Here is a 19,404-nt window from a genome sequence, read left to right on the forward strand (position 1 = left end):
TACAGTAGAGAACATTAAAAGCCATTTTAGTAAATTACTTCTGTTTTATCAGCGTTTACATGGAAACAAGGAAAATATTTTCAGACCCTCTTTCTGATTTGCAGTTATTTCCACTTGAATTACTTTTGCACATAAAAACATTACAACTTCATAAGTGATTTATACAAGTGATGGGTGTGACTGTGACATGAGTCTCAGACAGGTTAGCAATATGCTTCCACCTTCACTTTTAGTCCGATGAAAACAATTCATTGGCTTGTTGATCACTGATGTAGATTGTTGCATTGTTACACCCTGATGAGTGAGGGACATTTTCATTTTTGATTTATAAGTCAAAGTTAATGAGTCTTTATGCTCCCTTTATGTACATAAATGATTATGTATGTGTCAAATGTCACTAACCACATACTCCAATGTGTACTTTTTGTTAGCATGGTTGTTACACAATATATCCAATAGAGGGTAGTGAGATCAGAGTTCACTTCTGAGTTCTGATGTCAGTTTTAGACATGATCATGGTGGTGGAGTTCATGATCATGCATATGAAAACAGGATGCAAGTGGTGGGTGGAGCCATTGAAAACTTCTTTTTGCTGGTTGCATGTGAACTATATTATGCAACACTTCCACCACGGCTTCCGGTGGTACTGCTCCGTTTGCTTCGTCTGGGTACAGATCTGCAAGGACTAAAAATACACATGTAAACCATGGAGAAGGCAGGCAGAAAGCCCCATTCATATGTGCAAAACAATTAACGTAGCGCATAATTGAGGCTTAGAGTGGCTTTTAAACAGTACTGTATATACTGTGTTTTAAGTTTTGGAAGAAGAATTGAGATGAAGGAAAATGTCCTGTCTATAAATATAATTTTTTTTATTTAGAAAATATCATTTCAATGTTATGTAAGAACTAGTTAGACATGTAAAAATGTTTGCTGGGGTTTAAGGGGACACTTTACTAAATATGTGCCCAGGACTACTTTGGTACATTTCTCCATCTGGTTTCTTGGGAATCTTGCCATGATGGCAGCTCTTTCGGAGGAAAATTGATCCAAGTCTTGTTCCCCCATAGTTATTATTGAAACATTTAATCTGTTTTGTTATGATTCCAGTGTTTATGCTGTGCTGAAATTTGACACCAAACAGGGCAGGTCAATGGCAGTCTCCACTACCAGAGGTAGTGGTTATTTCACTTTGTGAGGTCACAAAGGGAAAAATCTCAGGTTTACCCGTTTGAGCACACATTCGCTAAAAAGAGGAGCCAGCAAGTGAGAGAGGAGACAGAATTTTCTCATTTTTGGGCCTCATACACAGGTAATGAGGACATCTATGACTGTTAGAAAACCTTTTGAAAGTGAATTTTGCATATGGGACCTTTAAATAAGTCAGAAATTAAGACAGCTTGGTTTCCTTAATGCATCTTCCTTTCATGTGACTCTGAACTTGTGGCTGTTCATTTCCCAATTACAGATCTTGAAAGCTGAAGGCTGCAGTTTCAGACAGCAAGTTTTTCACTTTTTTTCACTTGTCCTCCTCTCCTCTCTGCTGTGGCCTGCTCTCATTTACTTCTCAATTATTTCTAGCTGCAGCATTTCATTATTGTTCTGATGATTACATCTTTCCTTTCTGTTTTGTGTCTGGTCAGCACAAGGGGTGCTTGTTACCACAGCAACAATAAATCTTGGGATTACATGAACTGTGACCACTTGTACTTTGCCTGTCAGTCTGGTGCTTTTGAGCTTGCACCTCATCACGCTTGATGTCTTTTTAGCTATATGGGCAATGTTTTGCTTGATGTTCATTAATGAGAACAGTTTTAATTCTTTTTAAGAACAATAAGTACACAACCGTGTGTGCAGAAACTCTCCTTAAGCTCACAAATCTGTTATTGCTTCACCTCTCATGCCCAAAAGTGTAAAAATGCTGTTCCCAAACTCCCCCGGTCGAGGCAGATGGTCTCCCTCCCTGATTCTAGCTCCCTGAGGTTGCTTCGTGTCCTCAGAGGACTTTTTTTCCCCCTTCCCACTGTTACCTTAACTGTCTGACGTTTTACTTACTAGTGCTGTTAAAGTTAAATTAAAGAATTTAGTTGGATGTTGCAGTTGGAGGGCATCTCATTACATAATTTTGCCTACAAACGTTAACAAAAAGTGAATAAATGGAGCCCACAGAGTCAAATGATAATAATAAATATAACAAACCAATAGTAAACATTTCTTCACATCACAGCTGATTTTGGATATTGATAGTGATAGTTTCTGCTTACTAGCTAATTATTTTTGTCATTGATTTATTTTATTTTGATTTTATTTATATTTTTGTAATTCATTTCTTTTGCTGTTTCGAGATGTTCTGCCCAACAAGGTACAGTAAGCATAAACAGTTTTGTAAACCTTTCTTTTTAAAATAATATTTATTGCTTGAATAAGCACCTGAGGAAGCTCGTCAGCCAGCAACAAGCCAAACAGCAGAGCGAGTGACCCGTGGCCAAAATGGAAGCCAGGGCCGAGAAACACCTGAATATGTTTTAAATATTCAATCAAATGTTCAGTGTTCATTTGTGACTTACTTTCATTGTGTTATAAATTAATCATTTAACGTGTTAGATGTTGGAAATGGTGCAAACTGAACATCACCATTTATCAGAGTTTAATATGACATATTGTAACTGTTTCAACAACATAAATCAAGATGTAAAAAAGAAAGAAAAATACAAAATGTCATTACACAAGACTCTTTTTAAGTACTCCTTGCTAGGACCACCACCAAATTCTGACCCCATCTGAATGTTGCAACTGGAATGGAGACTCATCAGACCTTGTGAGCCTTTGTATCCTTGGTTTCCTGTTCTTAGCTGACAGGAGTTGCATCTGGTGTACTCTTCTGCTGCTGTAGCCCAGCATTCAGAGACGGTATTTTGCATACCTTATTAAATCCATTCCTAATTCAAGATACTGTTGCCCTTCAATAATCCCAACAACTGCTGAATATATATGTATATATATATATATATATATATATATATATATATATATATATATATATATATATATATATATATATATGTATATATATATATGTGTATATGTATATGTGTATATATATATATATATATATGTATATGTGTATATATATGTATGTATATATATATATACATATATATATGTATATATAATATAATATAATATTTTTTAGACTATTCTCTTTCAACTCAAAGATGGTTAAGTGTGAAAATCTTAGATCACTTTCTGAAATACTCAGACCAGACTGTCTGACAACAACCATGTCACGTTCAAAGTCACTTAGATCCCCTTTCTTCCCTATTCTGGTGCTTGGTTTGAACTTCAGTAAGTCATGTTGACAGTGTCTACATGGCTAAATGCATTGAATTTCTACCATGTTGTTACGGCCCAGGCCTGTCAGCTGGAGTGCTTCTATGTAAATGTGAATGTGCCATTGCTTGCAGGTGATTGGCCGGGGATCCTTCAGCTTTTCTCCCTCGCTCCTTCGTCAGGATTGGTCACCAACTTCTCCACTTCTTCACAGGCCAGCCAACCCGGAAATGTGCCTAGCTATATAAGGCTGGGAATATGTTGAATCGAGGCCGCTGTGTGAGATTACAGCACAGCTCGCCACTTGCCATTTGGTTTAGGACTGTTCACTGCGTATGATTTGCAGCTTTGTTACCCGGTTGGGTATGTGGTTTTGCTGTTGTATCATAGCATTTGTATTGTGGGACAAAACTTGTGATTTTTGGTGTGATTGTTTGACTGAGTGCGTTCTGTCTCAAATTGAGAAACTCTTTCTTGGTTTGGTATTATTGCTTTTTGTTTGGATTATTGTTGGTATTATCTGAATATTAGGACACTTTAAGTTGTTTTTTTTTTTCTGTTTAACAAGTTATATTTTATAATCGGAGTTGTTGCAATACAGATACTTTTGAGGTGCCTTTCTTTTCTTTTGTTGATTTTAATACAGGCGCCCCTACCTTGTTTTGTATACCTTTATTTATCATTGTAAATAAATCAGATGTACTTTGAGCATCTGTCTCCAAGCTTGTTTTGCTACTACCCTTCTTGCCCCTAGACCATTGAGGGGTTGTAACACATGTGATTGGCTCATTAGATATTTGTATTGACAAGCAATTAAACAGGTGTACCTAAGAAAATGGCCAAAGAGTGTATAAGTACCTGTTGTTTCTACTCCCACTGGCATATTTTTTAAAACCGACTTAATCAATGAATTAATTATCATATTATGTTGCAAGGGAAAAAAGTGATTAATGTTACTTAAAAAAGAGCTGATAAAACGTTATGCATAATTAACTGAATGTTAAAAAGTAATCTATACAGCTTATTTATAGTATAGGTTGAATTTTAAACAAAGGCCATGCTGTCTGACTTTTCAGAGGATAAAATCTTGTATGAAACAAACCGTAAACAGATGTAAAGGATGAATTCCATCTGAATCTCAGTCTGTTTTTCCATCGTTATCTTCCTTTTCCCTCCAATGAACTGTTGTCTTTGCGTGCATGTTAAATAAATTACTACAAAATCCTAAAAAAATGGCCTTCAGCAAACTTTACCCACTATGTTTTTGTACTCAAGTGTCCAAAAATCTAAATGTATCACGTAACACATTTCACCGGAGGGAGAGAATAGGAAATATATTTAGCTATTTCATAGCAATAAAATGATAAAAGAAAGGAAGAGCAATTATTCACCAGTTTTATTAATATCCTGTTTCTCCGTCAGCCTCACAGGAATATTTCATTACTTTAAGCAGTCTATAAATTGAATCAAAAGGATGTAATAATCCTTAAATGGCCTTTTATTCGAAGACTAAAACACTCTGCCACAAACATGGAAAGCGTTTATTGAACTTAAAGCAATTCACAGCATTTTTACTTTTTAAACTGATTACTTTATCAGCTATTAACATTGTTATTAAAAAAATGTAATGATGCAGTGCTTTTATCCTATAACCAGCAGGTTAGAAGCATGTGCAGAAAGCCGGATACGCACCAACCAACAGCTGCATCAACTTTGAAGCCAACGGTAAATAATTGGCTGTGTATATTTGTTTTGTTCAATGCACAGGTGGGCATTTGTTCTCACAAAAAAGAAAAAAATGCACAGATGCTTGTGGATATTGCTGGTAGCAACCTTCTTTATGAATATCTTATTTCAATACCAGTCAATAGTTCTGTTGGTCTCGCAGAGCTCTCCTCTCTCCTTCTTTTTCTTCAGTTATCCCCTCCTATCCTCACTCTGCCTTTTTCACCCCTATCCAATTCCCTCCTCTTATGTACTTATCTACACTGTTCCTGCCCATCTTGCTCTTATCCTCTCTCATACAATTTTGCTTAACAATTTTGCTTTAGATCAGCCATCAACCGATCTTCCTCTTTCCTCTCTCACTCTTTGTAGTTCCTCCACTTTAACTGATGGGAAGCAGGTGTTGTTTTCTCAGTTCATATCCTCATCTCCTCCCTGTTGTTTTGTTGCCTTGGTGTCAAAATGGCAAGAGTGCCGAGGCATCCGAGTGTTGGGTTGAGTGATAAATGGGAAGGATGCCAGAGGTGCCTTGTAATGAATCATGCATATAGTCTGGGAAGACAGAAGACAAAAAATGCAATATATTATCTATTAAAGCGATTATTTTAACAGGATTGCTTTTTCTTTTCTTTTTTTTTATTTCTTTTGTGTTTTCTTTTTCATGCTGTATATTTGTAAAAGTGCTCATGTCTTTTTTTGTAACTGTGCACTTAAAGGTTTGTGGGGGAAATAACATGACGCAACATAAAATAAAGATATGTGGACTTGCTGTTTAGCTATTTGCTGTGGAAACAGGGCTGTTTGTATTAGTTTTAACTGCATAAAGACATCACTGCCTTTCCTGTATTATTTCCTGTGGTAAATATAGGTTACTTCCACCCATATGTTTTTTTCTGTAGAGGACACTCATAAATCACATGATGGCAAGAGGCTGCTTGAGGTTGTTGTTTTGAACAAATGACTAATGTTTTTGTTTTGGGCTGTCAGAAAAGGCTGTAACAAATGTGTGCTGTATGATCTGATATAAAGCTTTAGAGGTATATTATTGTCTACATTAGTTTCATCTAAACATGTGGGACTGGATTTGTTTTTGTGTGTGTCCTTGCAGAATGGAGTAGTAATTGTCATTATGGGGCTAATGAGTGTGGGTTTTGGTTTGAGAGGTCATGGTGGTAGTGCTGCTAATGGGCTAATGCCATGGTTCCTAACCAATTTTACTTGGGGACCCTTTCATGCAAATACACTACTAGTCATTAGTTTAGGAACACTTTCCCATTAATCCAGTGCAAAGGTTTCCCAAAACATATAACTGGTAGTCTACTAAAAAGCCATTGACCTCCTGCTCGACCCCCGTGCTGAAACCATGCTTGCTTTTATGCCTTCAAGAAGTGAGATTCTCATCATAAATAATGTATTCTGGCTGAGTTCAGTCCTTCGATACCTTCGATAAAGCCAAAGTTGAATTAACAACATATAGCCTTACTTTTTTTTCTTAAAATAGGGACAATGTGTGGACATTAATCACAATGGCTCTGAATGTTCAAAGCCTCAGAACTCCCTTGGGGGGTCTCGGACCACAGTTGGGAAGCACTGGGTTAATGGGCTTCTGTGCCTGACCCCTCCTGATGCTGGCATAGACACATACATCAGTTCTATGTCACTTAAGGGCAGTACATAGAATATGTGGGATTAATGAGTAAAAGTTTAGCAATTCAGCTTAACACAGCAAAGTGGTTTAAATAAAACTGCTTAAAAGATTTGTTAAAAAAACAGAAGGATAAAAAAAACAATGTGCCTAGTATTGTACAGAAAAAAAAGCTAATTCTGTGTCATTTCATTTCAAGAGACTAGTATAATCTTTTTCTTTAATTTCTAGCATAACAATGTCATAATACTTAGGTCCTTCTCAAACACAGTTCTAGTTGCAGTTGCTATTTAAAGCTCTAGGAGAAAGGCAGCATCTTTACTCAGCTGCCTTGCAAAGTAGCCGGATTCTCATGAGATTCACAAGATTACAGGAGAAGCCATCTTACCAGATTTAAAATCATGCATTTGTTACCAAGGGACGGCGGTTCATACCAATCTTTGTCAGGTACTAAGGGATTTATGTGTGATGATGGTCAAATAACAAGTCAGCCAAAAGTCTCAGGGCAATTCATTGTGTGTGTGGTCATAAAAATTATTACATATAGAAAGACTGTACATATACAGTTTTTCAGCCTTTCATGAAACTGTTATTAGAGGATTTACTCACATGTCTATCATCCAGGTCATCTGATGCAGACAACAAGTTGACAACTGGCTGGTCGAAACATTGGTGAACATCACTTACCTCTTTCTTTTCAGTGTGTCACTCATTTCAGGCACTGTCTGGCCTTGTCTACTGTTTTTAAAAAGCCTGTTCAACATATTAAATTATTGTCAGATTGTTTAGTGAATATGATGAGTCTGCATGGCTGTCCAGTGTTGCATGAGTGGACGAGAAGCGAGGCGGCAGTGACGATAGAAAGCAAATGACTGACTCAACATGTTCCTCACAGGCTCTTCATCTATTTTTATTCTTTTTAAAAAGCAACATTTCCATGAATAAAGAAACCAGCTCTTCGTAACAACATGGAAAACAACATAACTACTGCTGTTAAAAATCCAGGTGATCCTTCAACTTCCAATATTGAAAAATTATTACTTTTTATTTCTTTGCTGGAAAGTCATGTCCTCTTGCAGACATGGGTTGTAGGACTTTTATGTCCTTTTGCCTTAAAAAGAAAAAGATTCAGGTTATATTCACATCTTTACATTTACAGACTTAAGCTATGGCTATCTGAACTTTTTCCTTTCTTTGAAACTCCGAACTGACTGAAAACCTGCTCATAACTTTGCCTGACTCATCCGACCTGTTGAATTGACTCTAATTTTCATTTCACACGGAGCTCTGCTGCACTCATTTCCCGGTCAGTCAAATGGCCTTGGATACGAACAAAAGGGGAAATGACTCATTCTTTTAGTCAACTTTATAGTCATGGTGTTCTTCAGGCTAACGCTTTCTGGCTGATATAATGGTCATAAATTCAAGATAAATTGTTTTTTATTCTGACCATCTCATACAATCCTGAAATTATCAACATGGAGAAAAAAACTACCTAAAGCATAGTTCTTATTAAATTCATTGTATGAGGGAACTTGAGAGAGGTATTGACAATAACATAGTTGGTGTTGGTGTGTCATTGTTCAGGACAATCTGGGTCTGAAATCTGACTGGTTGTTGTTCTTACTGTATTTATTTTTTGTAACTTTGTTCCTGTGGGTTTTGTGTGATCATCCTCTCTGTGTGTCTTCTCTTGTATCTAAATCCACCATACTCCATCCAGCCTTTCTTTATCCTATTCACCCATCAGTTCTGTTCTTATCACCATCTTATCTTACTTTGGCTTTGAGTTTCTATCTTTTTTCCTGAGTCTCCACCAAAACACATTATCTCCTTCCCTTATGGCCCTTGAGCTCTGTGAACATCTCAAAAGCATCGCTCTTTTTCATACTTAAAGGCAGTATAACAGCGGAGCCCATTTCAGTATCATGAAACATCTTTTGTTGCTTTGCATTTCTTTTTGCCCTCACCTTTTGTTGGGTGGTGTGCCTTTTGATTGTTTAAAACAGTCGTTGCTAAACTGATTTTTCCTCTGTCATATTTACCTTCTAGGGAAGAAGTCAGAGTGATTCATTGTTTTTAATTATCACATTACCTGACTGAAATTGAAATGTTTTTGTTTTTAAGCGATCCATGTTTAAGTAGACATGAATCATCTGGAGGGCTGCACGGTGGTGTGGTGGTTAGCACCGCAGCCTCACAGCAAGAAGGTCGCTGGTTCAAATCTCGGCTGGGGGAGGTTCGAACCTTGAGGGCGGTGGCCTTTCTGTGTGGAGTTTGCATGTTCTCCCCGTGTATGCGTGGGTTCTCTCCGGGTTCTCCGGCTTCCTCCCACCGTCCAAAGACATGCATGTTAGGTTAATTGGACACTCTAAATTCTCCCTAGGAGTGAGTGTGTGTGCATGGTTGTTCGTCTCTATCTGTGTTGGCCCTGCGACAGACTGGTGACCTGTCCAGGGTGTACCCTGCCTCTCACCTGTTAAAATGCAGGGATAGGCTCCAGCTCACCCGCGACCCGAAATGGAATAAGCGGTCAAGATAATGGATGGATGGATGGATGAATCATCTGGAAGCCAGTTTTGGTAATAAAACTGTTCTAGCTGATTCCACTAGAGGACAGGACATACATTTTTTTTTTAATCAGAAGAGAATATTTTTCTTATTTTGTTTTGTTAAATGAGATATGAATGGAGATTTGGTATTATCCAGAAAGCTGCCTCTTTAAACTTGTAGAGCCACAGCAGATGTGCAAAATAACAAGATACATACTCACACAAACTACGCAAAGCAGACATCTTGTTTATATGTTGCTGAAGATGAAACGGCAGCACATAATGCCCAGTAAAAGCATTAAGAAAAATGCAACAGTTTAGTTTAATAAACTGAAATGATATGAGCAGTGCATATAGTGCCTAACTGAACCAATGAACAACCAATATTGTTTTATAAAAAAATTAGTGCATGAAGCATCACCATCAAGCTGAGTGTAGTTTAGTGTATGAATGAAGTCCACATCCAGAATACTTTATCTAAATTACAATGAAGTTGTTTTGTATTCAGCACAATGAAAAACACAGCTCGAGGCATGCATGTAAATTAGCTGTTTTAGGACATCGCTAACTTTGTAAGCTGAATATTTTTCAGGATTTTAGCGTGCCGTTAGCACTCATGAAGCAATCAGATGATGTTAGGCTCCAGAAAACCCCAAGGGTAAAAACAGGTTAGCTCCCACACAAACGAAAGTAAATATACAATGAAGCAAGGTTCCAACTGGAAAACTGGCAATGAGTTGTTAGTTTGGTAATGGACAAAAGCCTAAGAGTAGGCAGAGAAAGGCAACCCTCCAAGAAGAATTGATGTAGGAGGCTGCATTTACTGGAGGAGCCCTTACTATTTTAAACCCAGAAGACATCAACCTAAAAAGGGAGCTGGTGTACATGATTTGCTATTTTTTCTATATTTATATTCATTTATTAAAACACAACCAGTAAATCTTGCCAGGTTTGTGCTGTGCTAGCCAGGGAACAACAGAAGTGAAGGGTATTTACTATCAGCTGCGTCCAGTAATATTAATGTGAATGTTTATTGGTGAAATTTATATATTTATTTATGCAATTTACTGGTAATTTCAGTGTGAGTCACCAAAGTATTCTATAAATATGTAACTACCACTTCCTTTCCCCTCAGTAGGCTGCTTTGAAAGGAATTTTCAAACACATTAAGTTTCTGTACAAAGTATCAGTATTGGATTGGTATCACTGATACTAGCTTGTATTTTACTAAGTATCGGATTGAAAAGAAAATGAGTGGTATCGCACATCACTAATTCAAACCCCTTTATTCAGACTTTCCCCCAAAGCCACACCTCCAAAGCACAGAAACGTAATTCTTCCCAAGGGTTCACGAGTGCTGGGCAGCATTGATTCGCTGACACTTTGCCTTTGCTCTGCTCTCCTTCAGCTTTTCTCTTGGAAGTAGCATTCTCCAAAACAGTTCTTTTCTGACTAAATATAACCACCTTTTCTGCCATAATGTCCCTTACGTTTAAGTGTGTACTGTATTTTGATGTAGTAAGCTAGCCAAGCTCTGGGTCTTGCTTTGTTGCCTCTACAAGTGCTCCAAGCCTCTGAGAGCATGCGATTCATGCATGAAGAGGGGCACGCATAGACAGGTTCAGGGGGGAGGTACAATAGGCCGTTGAGTTTGATAGACACATCTCCCACTAATATTTTAGAACGGGTCGGTTAAAATTATTGGATGGGGTTTTTTTCAGGCCTGTCCGTTCCACAGATGACTACATTTTTCTTTTATTTTTGTGATAGGTCATTTAATTAATTGGCTGCAATTGGGGTGTAAAGGGGATTTTAAGAAATATAGTAAAAAATGCTCCTGGAAAACATCTTCTATCCTACCTTTAAGGGGTATCTTACTTTAGTTTGACTATAAGACAGTAAAGAAATGGCCCGTATCTCTGCAGTATTAAACAACTCTGTATCATTGTTGAACTGTGAAAAGTCTTCTATAAGTTCTAGATGTAGGTGACCTCTCTATGTGCTTCTGATTGTCATCAAACACATTCTGCAGTGTTGCCAGGTGCCTTTTTCATTGCAGCTATTTTAATTTCTAGCCTCCTTTTAGATCAAGCCTGAGCACAATTAAATAAAGAGGAAAAACTTATATTTGAAATAGGAGAGATAAGTGGTTTAGATAATGAAGAGTGAATTTGCCTGACTGATTAAGTAATATTGAAGTAAGAGTGGGGAAAATGAGAGATAAAAAGATAAGTGGCGATCAGAGGCACCTCTTGTCTAATAGAGGGTTAACAGTTGGTATGTTGGGGTATGTCTGGTAACTACATCACAGGATTTCAGAATGAGACCATGTGTAGTTGGAGTTAAGAGGCTCAACTGACCCATCTTATATGTTATAATGTTCTATATTAATTTCACTGGCCTGCACATGTGCTTCCAGTTAGAAACATGTTGTCCTTTTTTGTGGTTCTGTCTGATGCTCATTTGCACTTGTCAGGATTTATCATGCCTCTCAGACCTAAATGTAAATTAGACTGTGCAGCCAAGTAATAAATATTGTTATTTATGTCCTACAGGCAGCACCAACTAACAAGGCAAATTAAGCTGGTAAAAAAACAGAAGAGTTCCTCCTTCAGAGGCAGGATGAATGAGGAGATGATGCTGAAAAAGAACAAAATATAGTTTTAAAATTTACTTAAGAGACTGAAATGGTAACTTAAATGTCAATCATTATGTAGAAGTTTTATTTTGTATTTATTTAGGAAAATATTAAAGCAGAAAAAATTGCTTCAAAGTCTTTTTTTTTTTTTTTTTTTTACATGAATATGAGGTTATCAGAGACGAGAAGTTTAGTTTGTGAACAGGCAGTTAAGATTACATGGTCATAATAGTGACTTGTGTAATTGTAATGATTTATGATCAGAAATAAGGGGTGGATATAGGTGCATATTTTGAAACCTCAATTTCAGTCAGGAATTAGCCTATGGTGCCACCTAGTGGGCAAAAAGGGCGAGTGGAAAACAATTCTGGCTTTGGAGTTCAATACAAAAGTATCCTTTTAAATTAAGGTAGCATTTAATGGTCTGTAATTAATATTAACACTGCTTTATTATGCCAACATGTACATGCTTCATCCATCCTCTTGATTTCTTTTTCAGGACAGCAAAGATCCTGCTGACTGCTGCCTTAGTGAGTCTTTCACCTCTCCATCCTGCACGCTGGGTGTCGATCTACGTCGAGGCCGACGCCGTTATTCGGGAAACCTGCAGCTCCCCCCGTTGTCGTGGCGTCAGGGGGAAAGGTCACGTACTCCAGATAGTGAGATTATGGCGAGGCCAACATCCCTGCCATTTGGAGCTCCTCCAAGGATAGATATCACACCTGTGGATCCAGAATGGTGAGTGGAATAAAATACTGAATACACTTCAGTGGGAGACACTGATGTCACATGTTGTTTCAGCAGTGATACACTATTTAAATGGTTATCATGATGCACATGTCCAACTCCTTATACATAAAGAATATGGTAAAATGTTAAATGGACTTGTACTTATATAGTATATATATATATATATATATATATATATATATATATATATATATATATATATATATATATATATATATATATATATGTGTCTGGCTGTGAGACATCAACACCAACGACTACACTACTGTGTCTCCATTATTAAATATCTAAACATCATTGACCGGCTAAGCAGGTTACTCTAATTGGGTTGCACGTAAAATGTATGGTTACTTTAAGTACGGGCCATTCACCTCCCAATCAGTTCCCAGTTGCATGTAGGATCAAGACTGTTAACACCATTGTCCTCCAAAAAACTCTTTCTGCTCTACTATATTTAAAACAAATTGTTTGCCTACATCTCCCCTCCATCCTTTATCCACCAGATCTATTTTATAAATAGAAATATCAATGCAAATGTTTTGCTGAGATTGATTTTACATTCACAGGCAGGAGGACAGAGAAAAGGTAGATGAGAGTCAAAATCAAAATGAGACATGATCCTTCAGGCCTGACTGAAAGTTTTAGCTGCGATTCCTGTTACAACCAGAAGAGTGCAGTGTGACGATGCACACACAAGCTGGTGTCAGACTGAAGGAAGAGGCTAAATAGATGAGCAGAGAATGTAAATTAAAATGTTTTCAAAGATTTCGGGTTCACTGAATAGTTAAATTTGTTATAATGATGTAGCTCAGCCTCTCTGGTGCTGGATGTTTGTTGTTCAAGACCTTTATAAGCCACTTTATGCAGTTTTTCCTCTTTAATTTGTGATTAAACTGAACATAGGGAATGAATTATTCATTATTTAGTATCTGGAATAATGTCTCGCTGTTAACTGTGGGTTTATTGGCATGAGTGTAGTCTGCTCTGGCAACCACAGCCTTAACAGTAAGTAAAGCAAGTGAAGCACATGTCAGTTGTCAGTAATCATAGTGGTACAGGCAAACATGTTTCCCTTGTGTACTTTTTACTTGTGGCCCACCTCTCTTTTAGTCCATTAAGACCTGATGCAGCAAAAGAGTGCACCTGCACAAATGTGTACAGAGTGCCCCTAACGGATTAAAAGCCATTTCATAAGGCCCCCTTAAGGCTTCACTTCTGCGAAATATAATGGTCAGCAGAAACTTCTTTGAGGCTCTTGCATTCAGTCACTCTGTCCACCCTATGCAGTCTTGAACCATGAAATGTTTGCATGTAGGTTTTTATCTCTGTCTGCAGGAGAGTGCATGTTCTGATGCCCTCTTACTCCAGTTGTACTTATTAAAGGGACTTTGTCAATGCTTGCAAAGAGGAGGGAGAGAAGTTATGAGATTTGCTTATTTTTCTTGCTGATGTACACAATTGTTTCTGAGCTCACAGTGCCTCTTGGATTGATTGCTGAATGTTTGTGGATTCGGACCAGAATGTCTGTAGCCATTGGCAAGGATAATGCAATTCTAATCTTTTTTTTTTCCTTTGTCAGTGAAGTCATTAGTCATTATTAGCTATTATAATGTGTAGTGAAGCCAGCAAAAAAAACAAAAAAACCTGAATGTTTATTTCGAGTCAAGGAGGATTCATTTGTAATAATAAAGATAAAGGACATTAGAATAATACTTTTGGACATTTTGGTAGCTGCTGGAAAAGCAGACACATTTGCTTCAGGTTGGGACGTGAGCTCTGCCACCACATAAAGTTAAAATGTGACATAACTTTGATGATGATGAAATGTTGTGTTCTCTATAACCACACGTTTAAGCAATAAAAGCAGCAGTTATGGAGGAATGTTTGACTTTTGTGAGTGTATGTATGGCAGACTTTATTGACAAAGTATGAGACTTAATGCTGGATATAAAACAATGTTGTGGGCTGCTCATTGCTTTGCTATCTCTTCTGCTTGATGCTTTCATTTTAGTTCCCATGTTCTCTATGATCAGTGTTAATGTAATTTGAAGAGGCATCTGCAAATTGTATTTGAAATAGATATTGATGTTTTTTTTACCCCCAGGTCAGGATGACACCAGTCAGATTATGACTTTCCACTCTGTGTACATTCTGTGACCGGTGTGTTGTTGAGCACTGCCCTGTCCCCAGTGCTCCAGACAGCTTTTGTGTGGGTGTTTTATAATCCACACAGCCAGCAGGAAGATGGTAGCTCTTACACTTTGGAGTTTTAGTATAGCGACAAAGGAGGACAAATTATGAACAATGGTCGTGTTTGCCTTACTGTGGGTTTCTAGCTAAAAAATTTACTGCCATGATGTGTTTATATAAAGTTTAACTTTGCTTTCAGTCTGTGGGGACAGGAAATAAGGATGATATTACCAGGACCAGAAACAATTCAAGAGTAAAAATACATCTTGCAATTTCTTTTTTAGAATTTGTATAATTTTAGGATCAATATAATGAATGATTTACAAATTCAAACAATCAATCAATCAATCAATCAATCAATCAATCAGTCAGTCAATCAGTCAGTCAGTCAGTCAGTCAGTCAGTCAATCAATCAATCAATCTTAATTTATAAAGCACTTTCCATACATTATAAATGTAATGAAATGTGCTTAAAAACATGATGAACAAACTAAAAAAAAGACAAAACGTTTTTACCCATCAAATCCCCCAGATCACGAGCCCACAGATCACACATATACACAACATACAACACACCCATACACATGATCACACACCGACACACTTACATGAAATTCAGTCTTAGCCCCGTCCTTAGCAGTTCAGATAGCGGCAGACAGGAAATCAGACAGGAGCAATGGAAGCTTCTAGTAATTTTCAAAATAAAAGCTCCTGTGCAGATTTGCACTCGCTAAACCATGTAAATGATACATCATTAAGCAGTCCGGGTGTCTCAGTGTTTTTATTTTTTTGTCATTTATTTTGTCGTTTATCCTGAAAGTGGAGAATCAAAACATTCTCCAAATTTTTGTGATTTCTTGATTTCGCGAATCCAGCCAGGTGAACTTCAGTGGCGGCTGTTCCACACCTGACACGTTTCCAGTGTGGATTGATGCGCTATGTAGGTCGGAACAAAACCGCAGCGCAGCCGCAACGTGGCACACACGCACCCGGTGAAAACTGAAGGTTTAAGCTCCCTTTTAAAAATGCAGCAGAAACTCATTCAGTATCCGAGCAAATACCAGAAGTATACTGTCCACCAATTCTGTGGTGGCACTTATGTGACTGTCATAAGTAATTCTGAACTGGGTCATTTTCTGCTTGATACTTGATGCTGCTTATTCCTTAACAATGTCAAGGAAATCTGGGAGGACGTGCAGTTTTTGTTCACTCAGCAGTGGAAAACTTCAGTTGTGGAAAAAAACTGAATGCGAAGAACACAGACAAATAATTCACAAAGATTGCCCCTCCCCGAGACCTTGGTTTACAAAGATTCCCTGAATGGACAGAAGACAGGGATGTTTGACACAAGTGGGTCAACAATATTACCAGAGAGGATTTTATTTTAACAGCACGGTCAATTTTTGGTGAAAAGTTGTCAATCCAACAATCAATTCTCTGTTTCCATGTTGCTAGCAAGCTTGAACAAGTCATGTTTATTATGCTTGTTGCTAATGGACTAAGAGACAAGGGGGTTGCCCTGCTGCTGAGAGTAAAATACTCATTTAGGAGATAATGTGAAATGTTACTAAGCATAGACCTGGGGTCTCATTTATAACCGTTGCGTACGCACAAAATGGGGCCTGAAACTGGCGTACGCCTCTTTTCACGCAAAGGTTGTGATTTATAAAAAACAAACTTGACGTGAAAATGTGCGGTCTTTCACGGCAGCTCTGACCCATGCGTACGCTGGTTTTGGAGGCTGGGGGAATTGGCGACACAGATGGAGAGGTGGGGAATTAACAACACACTGCATCCAGAGTCCTCTTGTGGCAGCGTGGGGTCCTGTCACCATGTCTCCAATTAATTTTGCGCTCTGGCTGTATGACCGCAGATGTGATTTCGGCTCACTGGTCAGCGTGCATGACTTCAACCCGGCAAGAGTTCATAACCCGTCTCCGCTGTCTATGCGTCCTGCTACACTCTTCCACATCCAATTTCTCTATATTGCAGGAGAACAGGCCGACATTAAAAGGCAATTTGCAGCAATGTCCGGTTTTCCTAATGTAATCGGCGCAATTGACTGCACTCATATTGCTATAAGGGCCCCATATGTCGATGAATTCATGTATGTCAATAGGAAGCATGTGCATACTATCAATGTTCAAGTCATATGTCAATCCAACATGATGTTGACAAATGTAGTTGCACGATGGCCTGGCTCTACACATGACTCTTACATCCTAGCGCAAAGCAGTGTAGAGAAGAGACTGCAGGCAGGCGCTGTACGTGATGGCTGGCTTCTTGGTAAGACAATAACTTTATATTGACAACCAGCTTAGCCAGATGCAGACCACTGATGCACTGTTTCATTGAAATGCAGGGGACAGTGGCTACCCCCTCCGGCGCTGGCTCCTGACCCCTTCCCAAACCCCCAGAGCGCAGAGGAGACCCTGTTCAATACCGCTCACTCCCGTGCGCGCTCAACTGTAGAGCGCGCCATCGGCCTTTTAAAATGCCGGTGGCGGTGTCTGGATGCGTCAGGGGGTAGATTATTGTACCATCCCCAAAAGGTGCGCAGGATCGTGAGGGCGTGTGGCGTGCTGCACAACCTGGCACTGAGGCACGGCATCCAACTACCTCCTGGCCTCCCCCCTCCTCGGAATGCCGACCCTCACCCACAGCCCCCTCCCAGACACAGGGAGTTCCAACACGGGGCACGGCTCCGTGAGGAGGTCATGCAGCGATTAAGCAGACAATAAGGTTCACTTTTTCACAAGCTCTTTTAATGTGTTTGAAATGTCGAACATAATGTCACACAAATTATGCAGTGTTGTTCTGATTTCCTTCAGTTCATTGATGGTTTCTTTTTGATCTCCGCCATGGTCCGCTCTGTCCCGCTCACAGAGTTAACTGAGGTAACTATGTGTTGCCACTCACGACACTTACTCTTATTTGTCACGCCACTACTGTGGCTACCAAACAAAATAATTTTTCGACTCTCCACCTCACTCACTAATGCATCGATTTCTGCCTCTGTGAAGTTGCGTTTTTTGGTTCGCTTCCCTGCGGTTGCCGTTGTTCATGGATCACAACATGGATCAGCTGGCTCATTTTAATACACGCTGAGGTACTTTGCATTGACCATTTATGGTGGAAAGTGGGTGTGTAGTGGGCGGAACATGAGCCAAATTCACCTGCGCAAACTTCAAGGACGAGTGTGATTTATAAAGGGGAAATTGCTTGCACCTGTGCGTACGCACGGTTTTATAAATCAGAATATTTTATGGCGTACGCCAACTTCCGGTTTTGGGCGTAAGTACACTTTTAGTAAGAATCCTACGCACAGTTTTATAAATGAGACCCCTGGACATTTGGACTTTAGTTCTAACCTCAGATTATTGTAAAAGCATAGTAAAAGTTGCATGATAGGTTTTATTGTTAAAATGTAACACATGAAATGTCTTTGTGTTTTCATCTTTAAATGAGGAAACTACATACAGAAGATCAGAAAAATGTCTAATTTACAAAACCTGATTACGTTGTACTTCATGCTGGGCTGAGACATGGAGAAATTCTGCTGTTACACTTTAGATGGCGGGGTGATCATGTCGATGTTGGACCCTTAAATCAGACATGTTGGCAACTTTATTCTCTACATGTGGTTCATATAAATGATTTTATACTAGTTTTTAGAAGACGGCTATAGAATGAACACTGGGACATTAATCAAGAGCGCACTGGAGCACAAGTGCACTGTTTCACTGTGTGCAGGCAGGTGATGTACTAAGTCGCTTATAACAGTCCCACATTGCTACCACATTTACAACAATAAATTGGATTTATTAGGATCATTGGTTCGCAGTGGTTGACTGCAACTAAACGATAGCTAGTACAGTAGTATTATGCTACTGAAATGGGGAGAAATGTCGAGTGGACTTTTTTTTTCCCTGTTTCTCCTTTCTCTATTCTAATTACTGTTGTAACCAATGCCTAACTACAAATAAATAACTTCAAGATTGACAGATAAGATACATTTATCAGTGACTGTGGGCCACTGCATAACATTGTCAGTCCAGATATGCATTCTGCTGTCAGTGTCAGCAGACAGCAGCAGATATGGCGTAGCCACCGCAAAAATGGCTCCACTGCAAGATGGTGCAACACAAAAAAAGGCTGTTGGATTTTTCTGTAAAAGCTTAATTTTCAGGGAGGTTGAGGGTTGTTTCCTGTCAGGGGGAAAAAATGGTGGAATTATCTCAGCTACTCTCCTGGTAGAAGCATGAAAATCCTCTCGTATGTGAGTGAATTAAACCCAATGGATAAAACTCACATGGATTAATAATCCCCTGCCTATCTTTACCCCTTATTCAGATCTTTTCGCACTTCGAATACTTTCTTCTTCTTCGAGTATTTCTGTTTGACTCTGAATAAATATAGATCTACTATTCTAGGCCAAGAAGTAGGCTTATGTTTACTTATCTGAGAGATGGAGTGTGACAGAGTGAACAAGGAGTAGAATTTTATGTAACCAGAGATACAACATTAAGAGCTCTCATCTCAAGCCCTAAATCCATCCCATTTACTCTCATCAC

General features: G+C 38.7%; 1 protein-coding gene across 1 annotated transcript in view; it reads left to right on the top strand.

Annotated features, from left to right (window-relative positions):
- The window catches only part of pde4ba (phosphodiesterase 4B, cAMP-specific a), a 178,537-nt gene that overhangs the window by 31,301 nt on the left and 127,832 nt on the right, over window positions 1–19,404 (top strand). The window contains 1 exon segment of the mRNA XM_042005576.1: window positions 12,390–12,628. Within this exon segment, the coding sequence (XP_041861510.1) occupies window positions 12,390–12,628 (239 nt within the window).

This window comes from Melanotaenia boesemani, chromosome 14, assembly GCF_017639745.1.
Source record: "Melanotaenia boesemani isolate fMelBoe1 chromosome 14, fMelBoe1.pri, whole genome shotgun sequence".
NCBI classification, from domain to species: domain Eukaryota; kingdom Metazoa; phylum Chordata; class Actinopteri; order Atheriniformes; family Melanotaeniidae; genus Melanotaenia; species Melanotaenia boesemani.